The sequence below is a fragment of the Bactrocera tryoni genome, unplaced genomic scaffold (assembly GCF_016617805.1).
Source record: "Bactrocera tryoni isolate S06 unplaced genomic scaffold, CSIRO_BtryS06_freeze2 scaffold_25, whole genome shotgun sequence".
Lineage (NCBI taxonomy): Eukaryota > Metazoa > Arthropoda > Insecta > Diptera > Tephritidae > Bactrocera > Bactrocera tryoni.
Window position 1 is genome coordinate 10830598 of NW_024395977.1, and position 13633 is coordinate 10844230.

The 13633-nt window shown below is 36.0% G+C and overlaps 1 protein-coding gene across 1 annotated transcript; it reads left to right on the plus strand.

The window, feature by feature from the left end:
• Positions 1 to 7146: 7146 nt before the first annotated feature.
• On the plus strand, positions 7147 to 7983 carry LOC120780708 (60S ribosomal protein L44-like). The gene is made up of 3 exons (XM_040112968.1): positions 7147 to 7161; positions 7204 to 7377; positions 7655 to 7983. Exons 1-3 carry the CDS (start codon positions 7147 to 7149, stop codon positions 7790 to 7792), a joined length of 327 nt encoding a protein of 108 aa, XP_039968902.1. The 3' UTR covers positions 7793 to 7983.
• The last annotated feature ends 5650 nt before the right edge of the window (positions 7984 to 13633 follow it).

Below are 13633 nucleotides of genomic sequence, written 5' to 3' on the forward strand. Positions count from 1 at the left end.
TGACATCGTGGCGGGGGCAGCTCTCATAAGTGCGCTCCAAGCACTCATAAAAGGCATCTTTGGTCACATCGTCCTTCTCTTCCGTCGGGGCGTGGGCGCAGATCAGCGATATGTTGAAGAACCTCGCTTTGATGCGGATTGTGGCTAGACGTTCATTCACCGGAGTGAATGACAGTACTCGGCGACGAAGTCTCTCTCCCACCACGAATCCAACACCATACTTGCGCTCCTTTATATGGCCACTGTAGTAAATGCCACAAGGACCTACTCGTATTTGTCCTTGTCCCGTCCATCGCATTTCTTGGACGGCGGTGATGTCAGCCTTTATTTTCACGAGGACATCAACCAGCTGGGAAGCGGCACCTTCCCAATTAAGGGACCGGACATTCCAGGTGCATGCCCTCAATTCGTAGTCCTTATTTCGTTTGCCATGGTCGTCATCAAGAGAGGGGTTTCTCATCCGAGGCTGTTTGTCATTTTTCATTGGGGTAGGCTTTTTACGTGGCGGGTCCCAATCCCAGCGCACAACCCTATGCAGGGGATGTTTCGCCTTCTCACTTTTACCCAGAGGATACTTGGTCAAAGACCGGAAGTAGTGAGCTGCTTGAGTCATATGTAAAAGTATCGTTTCTGGCCACTCCCAAGTGAATGGCGATCAGAGAACTTTCCTCACTTGCGTGAACTTCTACACATGACTCCATCCTCCTGTCACTCTCAGAAATAAATTTGGTGTAAGATATATCTTTCACCCTTTTTTGTTTTGTAACACCTTGCTTTGAGCGTGTATCGTCTGCAGGTGTACAGGGACTTCTTTCGTCTGAAATCATCTTTGGAACTTTTAGCAACTGAGTTGTTTTAGATTCCTTTGAGTCTGAGCTCATTTAAAAGATGTATGGAATAAATCAAAAACGTCTTAGGGAAACCTAGACTTGTAGATGTTTAGAAAAAGTTTCGTATATAAAATGTTGAATAGAAGTCTCTTTTGTATGTAAGAGTTAAAAAAAAAAACCAATAAAACCAATAGCTTCTTGATAAGCCGAGATTTCAAAAATATTTTCGTACATATATGTATTTATATGTTTAGACGAGAACTCTTTTAAGTAAATAATTCAAGAGCTTTAGAAGCTGTATAGATAACGGTTTAATTTAGATGTTTAGATTAATGTTAAAAAAGTTTTTTATGAAATTGGTCATTAAATCATCAATACACAAGAAATGTAAAAGCTCATGGGTTTTGTAATTTTAAGAAATAAAACGTTGTGACCCTTAAAAATAAATTAGATATTTATAAAATAATAGTATTTAGATCGGGTTTTAAAAAGCTTCGGTGATCGGACGAGAACCGATATATTCAGCGTGGTATGGTCGTTGGCCGCTGTGGTCGTTGTGTGTATATGTTACCTATCCACCCATAAAATTAAAATAATAATAAATAAAATTTCAAACTTTAATAGCTTTAATCTTCCGCGAAATCCTATTGCAGTTAACAATATCATTTTATATCTATATATAAAACAAAAACTTAACTGTTAAGGGCCAAAAAAAAATAAAAAAACTTCTAAAGTTCAGAATTAATTAGTTGTAAGGTCTTGTTTGCTGTCCATTCTAGATGTTGCGTTTCGACTTGCAACCGTGACTGCCATAACACCATCGCAATTTTTTTCTTTAGTTCGACGTGAAACGCTAGTCAACAGTTGCACAAAGTGCTCGGTTCCTTGAATATGTGGAGGAATTTGTGGATCCGGAAGTGGAGGATTGTCACATTCTATGTATTGGAGCAAATGGTCATAGGGTATGTTTGCAGTGAAGGGCGGCTCCAACAAAATGCTATTGTTATCTAAGTTTATCATCTCAACATAATCAGTGCAGTCAAAATTTATAGTTGGTTTTTTGTAAGCTCTTAATTTTGTTGGGTCGTAAAGTTTTTCACGATAGTACAAAATTTTTTTTATAGCCCTCTGGCGCACTTCCTTTCTGGCATCAAAAATCATTGTTAGCAGAACATTTTCTGAATGTGCAAAATATGAGTTATTTTGAACAACATTATTTACAATTTCGCGCAGATTTTGTGGTAAATATTGCGTTGAACAAATGTATTTACATAAGAGTGAACTGCCTTATATTACCGAGTTGTAATACTTAACATTAAAGTACATAGGTACGTAAACTTTCATGACAAACGTTGCTAAAATTCTTAAATTTTCGGATGGGGAATTTGTTGTTATGTATAATCGCAGAAGTCTACTAGCTTTGGTTAACCAACGAGAGTGAACGATGGGTCCAGGTTTCACGTTGCCTGGACAGGAACCGTTATGAATCGCGTTGGCTATCCGATACAAGTACTTAACGTCCGTTTAAAGAGTTTTTTCCTGTTCTAACGACAAGGAAGGAGGCATATTCCCCAGCAAAATACGCTGAAAGTCGGGTACAACCTACAAAAACAACAAGTTACTTATTTAGAACCAAAAATAGGGATCTTTATTAAAGTACTAATTCATTGCTTACCTGAATCTGTTCACAGGTTTCCATTAATTTTGTCAGAGCTCCACTTTCAGTTCGCGGTCCACTTGTAGTTGATTTTTCTAGCGCGCAAAATAAGTGGCGAAAAGGTAACTCATTAAAATGTAACAAGCAAACAAACCAGTGCAATGGTCTGTCTAACAGTACTTCAAACCATCGTAATATGCCGTTTTCCATGCCAGTATTGCTGACTTCACCGTCGCAGCAAATACCAACCAGATCGAAAAGAGCTAAGTTCTTTTTAACAAAGAAGTCATACGTGTATACGAGTAGCAGCTTTTGTTTTGTACCAGCGTCCTCAGCATTGAGTGTTAAATGACCCAAGAGTTCGATTTTAGGTTCTCTTTAGGTGAGATTCTTTAACCAGTTTTGGGTGAAGCTTATGACTAACCTTCTCCATTGTCAATGATTCATCATTTCTGCCATCAAATGAGAATGCCAGCACGCTGGAATCCCTGCATTGTTTTTGACGCACAGAATCCCTGATTTTTTTCTTTTCTCGCGCTACTTTACATTTGTCCACAATAATAAGTTCCCCATTGTCGTCTTTGAAATCTATATCTTTAAAAAGTGCCGTAGCCAAACACGCAGCAACTCTGTCTGACACACCAAATCTGTCGCACATCATAGCATAATTGGGGGTATCAAGCCTTTTCGTATACGGGCCGCGCTTAATAACAAATGGCCTTTCTGCATTTGGTGTTTTGAACTCGAGTCTTCATCAACGTCCATATCTGATGAGTCAGGCCGGTATGATGAATATTCAGTAGCTGTTGGAGCCAAATCCAAATTGACAACATCCGCCAGGACCGCTGGAATTGTCAGTTTCCTCGCGGAATGCTGATCAGTCAAAAATTCGTCTAAATAATCAGGCATCTAACTACATGAGCAACAATTTCTTTGTAAATTGCACTTGCATTTTCCAATATAGAATAAGTTGTTATAGTCTTGATAAATGCGGTGTATTTTTTAGATGTAGACGTGCCTTTTGTTTCTTTAAAATAGGCAAGGTTTTCAGCTTGTTTATTATGGTTTTCTTCGTCATTATGCCAATATTCAATTTGCTCCAAATTTCAATCAATTTATCCGCCACTTGTGGAGTAAAAGATGCGTACGAAAACATTTCTATTTTTAGACCGTTCACTCAAAAAAAAAAAAATATTTTAAAACATCGCGGCAAGTTCGCAAGTTTAGTTCGTGTAAATCACTTGGCAAACCAAAAGCACTAAAATTTGGATCTGGCATATGCACCAACTTTGATTCCGAGATATTTGATAATGTAATATCATTAGCACAAGAACTAATTGATATAGGAGATGACTCCATAATTAAAAGAAGCTTAAGTTTTGCTTTAAATTGTTAGCATCGCGAAAATCAGAAGCACACACTTCTTCCTTGAGTAAAAACTTCTAACTGTAATATTGTATCAAAATAATTTAAAACGATGTTTTCGGAAACAATTGTTTTATTAGTAATTCATCAGCGTTGCTTTGCTTTCTCTGAGAAGTTGATAAAATCATAGCAAACAAATTAAATTTAAAAAAAAAACAAGTGCAAGTCAAACAAACAATTTATAGTGTAACAGAAATTGGAAAGATTTGATTTTTTTTTTTAATAAATGAAAAGGAAAACAGTAACAACTACTAGAGTCGAAAACATAAAGCAGTGAGCATACAGAAAAATACTGTTATATGGGAGGTGGCCGTAGTTTTTGCCCAATTTTAATCATTTTCATAATCTCACCTAACTAGGTACAATTTAAAATGTGTACCAAATTGAGACGAAATCGATAAAGTAGTTCCAGAGATTTACATATGCACTCAAAAGTGGGCGGTGACATGCCAAAATTTTCATATAGTCCGATTTCTGGCTGCAATACAACACCGAATACCAAACTCAAGATGTTTCCCTTCAACAGTTATTAAAATTTCCGATCTTTAGTCTTTTCAAAAATTACCGTTATATGGGAGGTGGGCGTGGTTATTATCCGATTTCGATCATTTTTCAGATATCTCTTAAGTAGGCATTGTGTAATATGTATACCAAATTTGAACGAAATCGGTGGGGTGGTTCCAGAGATATACATATGAACTCATAAGTGGGCAGTGCCATGCCCCCTATAAAAAATTTCTGTACTGTCGAGTTTTCTGCTTAAATACAACAGCACATACCAAATTTGAGCAAATTAGCTTCGATAGCTACAAAACAAGCAAACAATCGACAGTGGATAGGAATTGGATTTTTTTTTACAAAATACAATATACAAAATTTTCTCGCTAAAAACCGGAAGCTCGATTTTCATTTTAGACTCATGGTTTCTTAATAAAATTTTCTTAGAATTCATCGTAGCTCACGATTTTGATAACCGCTTTGCCAAGAAAAAAATTGACCCACTCTAATGTACATATATATGTTCGCAGTGAGAAGGAGCAGCGAAAAGAGAATTTAATGGTCTTTAAATTTTAGATATGTACATATGTATATGCGTATGTACATATATATATGTATGTATGTACAATATAAAAGATGTGAGTTTAACATATGCTTATATTATTATCATTTTTTTCTTACGATTGCCTTAGCTTATTTTAAGCAATCCTGGTTATACCTGATTAAGTATAAGGGATATTGCTGGAAATTCTTGCAAGTAAACACTTGAATTTTTAATTGTTTTAGGGATAGTTTTTGTGTTATAACACAACGGTAAGCATTTACCGGTAATCAATAATCCGCTATATACAGTACCAAACTGGGGTCGAATCGTTACATCCGTGAACGTATCACTCGTCACGTAAAAGTCTGTATTTCGTATTATAATATACGTGATCGTAACGCTTACATCGTAACCTGGCATGATGACATACGTGAACGAGTATATCCGTTCGTTCGAATCGTCGTTCGAACGCAAACTACCAATCGTAATAGACAAATTTATGGAAATGTGTGCAAAATTTTTTTAAATTTTGAGTTTTTTATAATTTTTAGGAATAAAGAACATAAACAAGAAACCAATGAATGGAATATCTCTTAAAAATTAAAAAAAAAATTTATGTGAACAAAATTTTTGTATTTTAGTTGACAATAAAAATAAAATTATTTACAAGATTAAGGATATATACATTTTTGAATTAAAATTATTTATTTGGTCGACTGCGGTGAAGCGGTTCGCTACCCCGTTGTTCATTTCTTGTGTGTGATAAGAATCGCAATTTTAGAGGGTCGTAACTAATTGTAAATTTTATGCAGATGTTATGTAATGCCTCACAAACGTTAGCAAATCTTCCACTTTTGTAGGGTGATACCTTCTTCTCTTGCCATATCCTCAAATACTCCACCGTCTTTTTAAGATTTCAATGCTTTGTTCAACGATACATCTACAAAGAAAATTTGATTAATGAGGATTCATAATTTTTTTTATACCTACGCTATTGCTACGTACTCCTAGCTATCTCCGCACTATCTTTTTATGCCCATCACTTTCACTAGAGCTCAAATAAAAAAATAAAGTTGGATTCATTTTGATATTTATAGCGGGATTCTGTAACCAGTCTCTAGTATCTATTTGAGACATTTTGAGGTAAAATCTCAATTTGTGACTAGTTACTATTCACTAAACAGTCTCTAGCGTTAGTCTCAAAATATTGCCTCAAATTTGAGACCTGGTAGTTAGCAGGTCACAAAACCAAAAAGAACTCTTGTCTGCCATTTTGAATATACTCAATAGAGATTATCATAGAAATTAATCGATTGTCGTTTTTTTATATTTTGTGAGCAACTCAAACACGAAACGGTTAAAAATAAATCAATTTTACATAAATTTCGTAAATATTATGAAACAAATTCAACATATATTTTTATTTATATTGATAAATATGTTTTTTGACTATGTTATAGAAAATTTAATATTTGTTATCGACATATTTATTTTCATTCAAGTTTAAAAACATCTCTGAATAATGAAATGTAATAGATTTTGGAAAAGGTTAAAAATAAATCAATTTTACATAAATTTCGTAAATATTATGAAACAAATTCAACATATATTTTTATTTATATTGATAAATATGTTTTTTGACTATGTTATAGAAAATTTAATATTTGTTATCGACATATTTATTTTCATTCAAGTTTAAAAACATCTCTGAATAATGAAATGTAATAGATTTTGTGACTGTCACTTACAGAATAGCAAAATCGTCTCAAGTCTCAAAAATTGTCTCTAACTCAAAATCTCAAATTTAGAGACTTGAGACTGTATCACAGTACAGAATCGCACGGTTTTTGTTACAGCCCTATTCTGAAAAAACCTCTCAACTGAGTTGAGAGGAAAAATTTGAGAGATTTCTTGTGAGGCATATTTTGTGAGGCTCTTCTTGCTCAAACCTCATAAGAAAAAAGCTTAAAAAAGTCACCACTTGAGGTAAAAAGCTTTTAGCTGTCAAACAGCTAAGCAAACAAAAAAGTACACAACAATGGATAATCAGCATATGTAAGTTATTTTGCAAATTTTAAATAATATATATACAATAATTTCATATATTCCTAGGCGAAGAATAACGGAAAGGACAACTCAGGAGCAGCTGCAACATTAGATGCTACGTTAGTTTGGAATTTCGCATTTAAATGATGCTTATTGGAATTGTGTTGAAGTGTGTTAATAATAAAATTTTACTTGAATTTTAGGTGACTGTGCCGAAACAGCGACGCACCTTTTGCAAGAAGTGCAAGTGCCACAAGCCACACAAGGTGGCACAATACAAGAAGTCGAAGAAGCGTAAAGGTGCTCAGGGCAGACGTCGTTACGACAGAAAACAACAAGGTTTCGGTGGTCAAACCAAGCCTATCTTCAGAAAGAAGGTACGAATATGCAAGCGATATGCTGCTAGATATTTATTTGCATATTTGTATAACTAAATTGCCGTTGAATCGAAAAAAGATACTATAAGGCTCTTTGGTAGGATAGATCTATGCAATATTATTGTTGAATGCTGAAAACTTTACAAACTGCAATTGTACGCTACTGTCATTTGCTCAGTTGAAACATTCATACAAAATTATACATTTGTACAATTGTATATATATTTTTTAGGGTATTTATACCTTTTACTTATAATTATTTATTTTCGAATTTCAGGCTAAGACCACCAAAAAGATTGTGTTGCGTATGGAGTGCACCGAATGCAAGTACCGCAAGCAGACACCACTGAAGCGTTGCAAACATTTCGAGTTGGGAGGTGACAAAAAGAGGAAGGGACAGATGATTCAGTTCTAAATCACTCGCCCCCTATTCCAAGTCACCATCTGCTTTTTTGTTTCGCGTTTCGCTGTTTTTTACCAATGTAAAACTTGGGTATGGAATACTCTGTGGAAAAGCATTTTTAACAAGTTATTTGTGAAAAAATATAATTTAAAACAATGTTTTTTAGTTAAATATTGAACTAAAAGATAAATCAAACAAAGTTACAGTTCGTCTTTTATTTTACTTAAGTTATTTTTATGTTTTTTTCTATTCATTTTTCATAATATCACATAAATGGTGGATGCAAGCAGTTCGTCCAAAGATTTCACGTTTGCTTTGTCCTACCGTTTCGACAATCGGTATTCGTGTATTTTCAAAATACGCATTTAAACCGCACTCATTCTGTTACACCATCTGCTTGATCCTTGATAAAGGCCATAAAACGGATATAATCATTCAATAACAAAATTCTCAATTTTTTAAAAAATGTAAAATATTGATTTAAAACAACAAACACAGATGTTTTCTATTATGATGGCTGCTTTCACACGTCACAGATATTTGTGATAATAGTGAGCATTTGAGCTTTTGAATTTTCGCCAGAATAAGGTAACCCTCACTATAGTGAGAAACATCACTGTAGTGAGGTTGGTGACTTTTGTGAGGGTATGAGAATAGAGCTGTTAGTTTATTGAAAATTTCGCAACAGTTTTGACAGTTCCGCATCTATTGTGACCTAAAAATACGATCCAAAGCTATGTGGAATTTAAAAATTATTGTGGATTGGAAATACATTACGATCCGTTTGCTATCGTATGTCATAATGCCAATCACCGCATACGATTGACGTATCACGTAATTTTCCTTCCTATGTTTGCCGATCCGTGCACGGATGTAACGATTCGACCCCTGCTTTGTTTGCAGGTTTTACCGGAAAAAAATCGAAAACCGAAAACAGGTTGGCAACGGTTTTTTTTTTCTCTTTTTCGACCGGAATTTTGGTCAGAACAACAAGTTTAATTTTGTGATTTTATACCATACATATATGTATATAAAATATAAATATTGAAACGATACGACTCACTTTGATTCCCGCCAGGGGCTTCTGGGGAAAATGTTCGTATGAGTGCATGTGCCTGAATTTGCTTGTGCCTGTGCTTGTGCCTGTTTTCGTTTTCCGCAGCCCTTTTGCTGCTGGTATTGTTGTTATGTTTCCCTAGTTCCTCGTTTTGTCTCAATTGGGCTTTTGGTTTTCTTGTTTTTGGGTTATATGTCTCAACACTTCATTACACTAACTATGCCTATATTGCATATGTGCTTCAACTTGCGCACCACGATTTTGGCTCCTCACTTCTACCGATATAAAACCTTGTTTTCTGTTTTCCTGTTTTTATATCCTGAACAGGGTATATTAAGTTTGTCACGAAGTTTGTAACAACCAGAAGGAGACGTCGGAGACGCTATAAAGTATATATATAAATGATCAGTATGTTGAGCAGAGTCGATTTAGCCATGTCCGTCTGTCTGTATGTCTGTCTGTATATATACGAACTAGTCCCTCAGTTTTTAAGATATCGTTTTGAAATTTTGCAAACGTCATTTTCTCTTCAAGAAGCTGCTCATTTGTCAGAACTGCCGATATCGGACCACTATAACATCTAATTGCCATACAAACTGAACGATCTGAATCAAGTTCTTGCAATGAAAACTTTCATCTTCGACAATGTATCTTCACAAAAGTTGGCACAGGTTATTTTCTAAGATTAATAATATTATCTTAGAAAATAACCTGTGCGAACGTACGAAGAAATTGTTCAGATCGGCTTACTATAGCATATAGCTGCTATACAAACTGAATGATCGGAATCTAGTGCTCGCATGGGAAACTTCCTCATTTATCGATATACATATCTTCACGAAATTTGGTATGAGTTATTGTTTGTGGAAATAATGTAATATCGATAGAAATTGTTCAGATCGGCTCACTATAGCATATAGCTGCCATACAAACCGAACGATCGGAATTAAGAACTTGTATAAAAAAATTTCGCATTTGACGTGGTATCTTCACGAAATTTGACATGCATTACTGCTTAGGGTAATAACATAATCTCGGAAAAAATTCTTCAAATCGAATTACTATAGCATATAGATTCCATACAAACTGGACACATAGTTACTAAAAAAAATACACCTGTGAAGGGTATATTAGTTTCGGTGGACCGGAAGTTAACGTTTTTTCTTGTTTGTTGTTTTTTTTTTTTTTTTTTTTGGTTTTGGTCCACTGATACTATACAAGTTAAAAAATGTTTAGTTAGTTTTAATAAAAAAAATGTTTTCCGGGAGCTATGCTCCTTTATAGATTTCCGCCTAAGAACTAAAATTTACAATTAATTATACTTAACTCTAGACCTATGTTTGCCGCTGCAACGGGTACGGAGTTTGCTGACGCTGTGCTTCCCACAGGTTGCCACTACACGTGTCGCACTCTCAGCGATTTAGTGGTGTCATATTATATTCCTTTGTATCATATTATATTAATGCATCATATGATACATTTTGAATGTATGGGGTGCTAACTAGTCCTCGTTTGAATCTTTAGCTATATTGAAAATTTGGTTGAGTCCTTATATTGCCGGTTGTGACAGTTTATTGGGTTCATCTTCTTTTTGTTTCATCAGAAGATTCTTCTCGAAAATTAAGGCGATGATTATTAAAATGACGATTAGAGTGATGCTGGTTCCGTATTTGACTCTGTTTGCTGCTTCTAACAGACTTACTTCCTTTGTATTGTTGAAGTTAAACTTTTTCAGCATCTCCAGCGAGGGGAATTCTTCAACATTGAGTGGTGCGGATGATGGTTGTAGGATGGCTGGTAGTGGTTTACTTGCTGTTCTTTCTTGTCCCGTTTAGAAATCATTTTGTTTATTAAAATCAGTTGTATTTATTTAAAAGTAAAATTCCAGGTCCCATTTCCTCTATAGTTGGGATATGCTGGTTGTTGACCTCCGTGCAGTTTGGCAAACGACTTTTTAAAAGATTATTTATACAAGTATCATTACTTAAATCTACTACATTATTGCTTAAGCATATTTGTAGGGAATTGTATTTCTTACAATAATTTTCTATTCCATAAATTCCCTTTTCGCAGTTTAAAATTGTATTAAAATTTATCTTATTGATCCTCCCGTTATTTTTTACTGCCCTAATATCTAATGTTTTACAATTTTGGTTATCTATGGTTAGGAGGCTAACAATATAAATTATAATTTTGCCATTAGTTGCAATTTTTATTTCGGAAAATTCGAGTGGTTCGTCTAAATTTACATATGGAATATTGTCATTGTCTATTACTTCTTTCACAATATTTATTTCTTCAATTGATAGAATAAAAGAATTTATTATGTTGGCTTTTGCCCAATGTATTGCGTATGCAATATTTAAAATTTCTTCGGTAATTATATCTAATTTATATTTTAGCTGTAAAAATGATTCAATTTCTAAACTTTTTCCATTTTTCATGGTTTTAATTATATTATTTGTAATATTTGTTATTTCTCTAATTTTGCCAATTGTAAGTTTGTTAATTAATACCTGATTATTGTTATTTTGTAAGACATTATTCATTTTATTTGAAATTATTTCTTAGTCTTCATGGTCTGGACTTCCTGCAATCCATTTCCATGCGCTACCCAGGAAATTTACTGATCGCTTTATTTTTTGTTCTACTTTGAGATTGTTAAGTTGGGCTCTTATGTGTTATCAAGTGGGATATGAAGGGGTAATTAGGGTTTTTGCGGATAGTTTCAGTTTTGATAGTCGCTTCTATGTGGTCAAGTGTGTCCGTATATTTTTCTATGTCAATTTCATGTATTATTCTAAATGTTTCTGTTTGTTGTCTAGCCGTTCCCTTTTCTATTGTTATTAATTGTGAGTTTGAGTAGTCGAGGATCTGTACTTCCGCCAGGCATAGCGGTAGTAATATTCTGAAAAAAAAATGTCGTACATATTTAGTTACGTATTCTACCTTTGTGAATTATTTGTCCTTTTTCAGTTAACACGGTACTATTTCTATCTTATGGTTTATTTAACTTAGTTCCTAATCTCCTATTTTTCTTAACAAATATTATTTGTCCTGGTTGATATGATTTTAATTCCTTCTTATTTTTATTATGGTATTCGATATGCTTTCTTTCTTTCTCAGCTAATTTTTCTAAGTTGCTTTGTCCAGTTCTTTCTATGTCCTCGGGGGTAAATGTAACATTTCTATGAAAAAATTAGTCTACTGGTCTTTTAAGTGTTGCAGAATGATGGGAGGATGGAGTCATGCGTAGAAGTTCACGCAAGTGAGGAAAGTTCTCTGATCGCCATTCACTTGGGAGTGGCCAGAAACGATTATTTTACACATGGCTCAAGCAGCTCACAACTTCCGGTCTTTGACTAAGTATCCTCTGGGTAGCCTAAGAACAGACATTCGCAGGCGAGCTAAAGTGAGAAAGCGAAACATCCCCTGCATAGGGTTGTGCGCTGGGTTTGGGACTCGCCACGTAAAAAAACACCCCCAATGAAAAGGAACAACAAGCCTCGGAAGAGAAACCCCCCTTTTGATGACGACCATGGCAAACGAAATAAGGACTATGATATCAGGGCATGCAATGTCCGGACCCTTAATTGGGAAGGTGCCGCTGCCCAGCTGGTTGATGTCCTCGCGAAAATAAAGGTTGACATAACCGCCGTCCAAGAAATGCGATAGACGGGACAAGGCCAGAGACGAGTAGGTCCTTGTGACATTTACTACATTGGCCATATAAAGGAGCGCAAGTTTGGTGTTGGATTCGTGGTGGGAGAGAGACTCCGTCGCCGAGTACTATCATTCACTCCGGTGAATGAACGTCTAGCCACAATCCGCATCAAAGCGAGGTTCTTCAACATATCGCTGATTTGCGCCCACGCCCCGACGGAAGAGAAGGACGATGTAACCGAAAATGCCTTCTATGAGCGCTTGGAACGCACTTATGAGAGCTGCCCCCGCCACGATGTCAAAATCGTGCTTGGCGACTTTAACGCCAGCGTGGGCAAAGAAGGTATATTTGGCAATACGGTCGGTAAATTCAGCCTCCACGACAAAACATTCCCAAATGTGTTGAGGCTGATTGACTTCGTCGGGGCCCGAAATATGGTTATCTGTGGTACTAGATTTCAGCATAAGAAGATACATCAAGCTACCTGGCAGTCTCCGGATCGAAAAGCCACCAACCAGATCGATCATGTTGTGATAGACGGAAGACACGTCTTCAGTGTCCTAACATCGACTCGGATCACTCTCTTGTTGCAGCCAAGAGTCGCAACCGTCTCTGTGCAGCAAAAAACGGCAATTGAAAAGTAAAGTCCTCTCTCGACGAACAAAACCAAACTCTATAAGTCACTCATTATTCCCGTCCTGCTATATGGTGCAGAGGCTTGGACGATGACAGCAACCGATGAGTCGATGTTACGAGTTTTCGAGAGAAATGTTCTGCGAAAGATTTATGGTCCTTTGCGCGTTGGCCACGGCGAATATCGCATTCGATGGAACGATGAGCTGTACGAGATAAACGACGACATTGACATAGTTCAGCGAATTAAAAGACAGCGGCTACGCTGGCTAGGTCATGTTGTCCGGATGGACGAAAACACTCCAGCTCTGAAAGTATTCGACGCAGTACCCGTCGGGGCAGCAGAGGAAGAGGAAGACCTCCACTCCGTTGGAAGGACCAAGTGGAGAAGGACCTGGCTTCGCTTGGAATATCCAATTGGCACCCCGTGGCGAAAAGAAGAAACGACTGGCGCGCTGTTGTTAACTCGGCTATAATCGCTTAAGCGGTGTCAACGCCA

Bases quoted from the DNA above. Each gene is read 5' to 3' on its own strand.
- LOC120780708 (XM_040112968.1), top strand. The intron at 7,378-7,654 runs GTACGAATATGC...TTCGAATTTCAG, and splicing joins AGCCTATCTTCAGAAAGAAG to GCTAAGACCACCAAAAAGAT.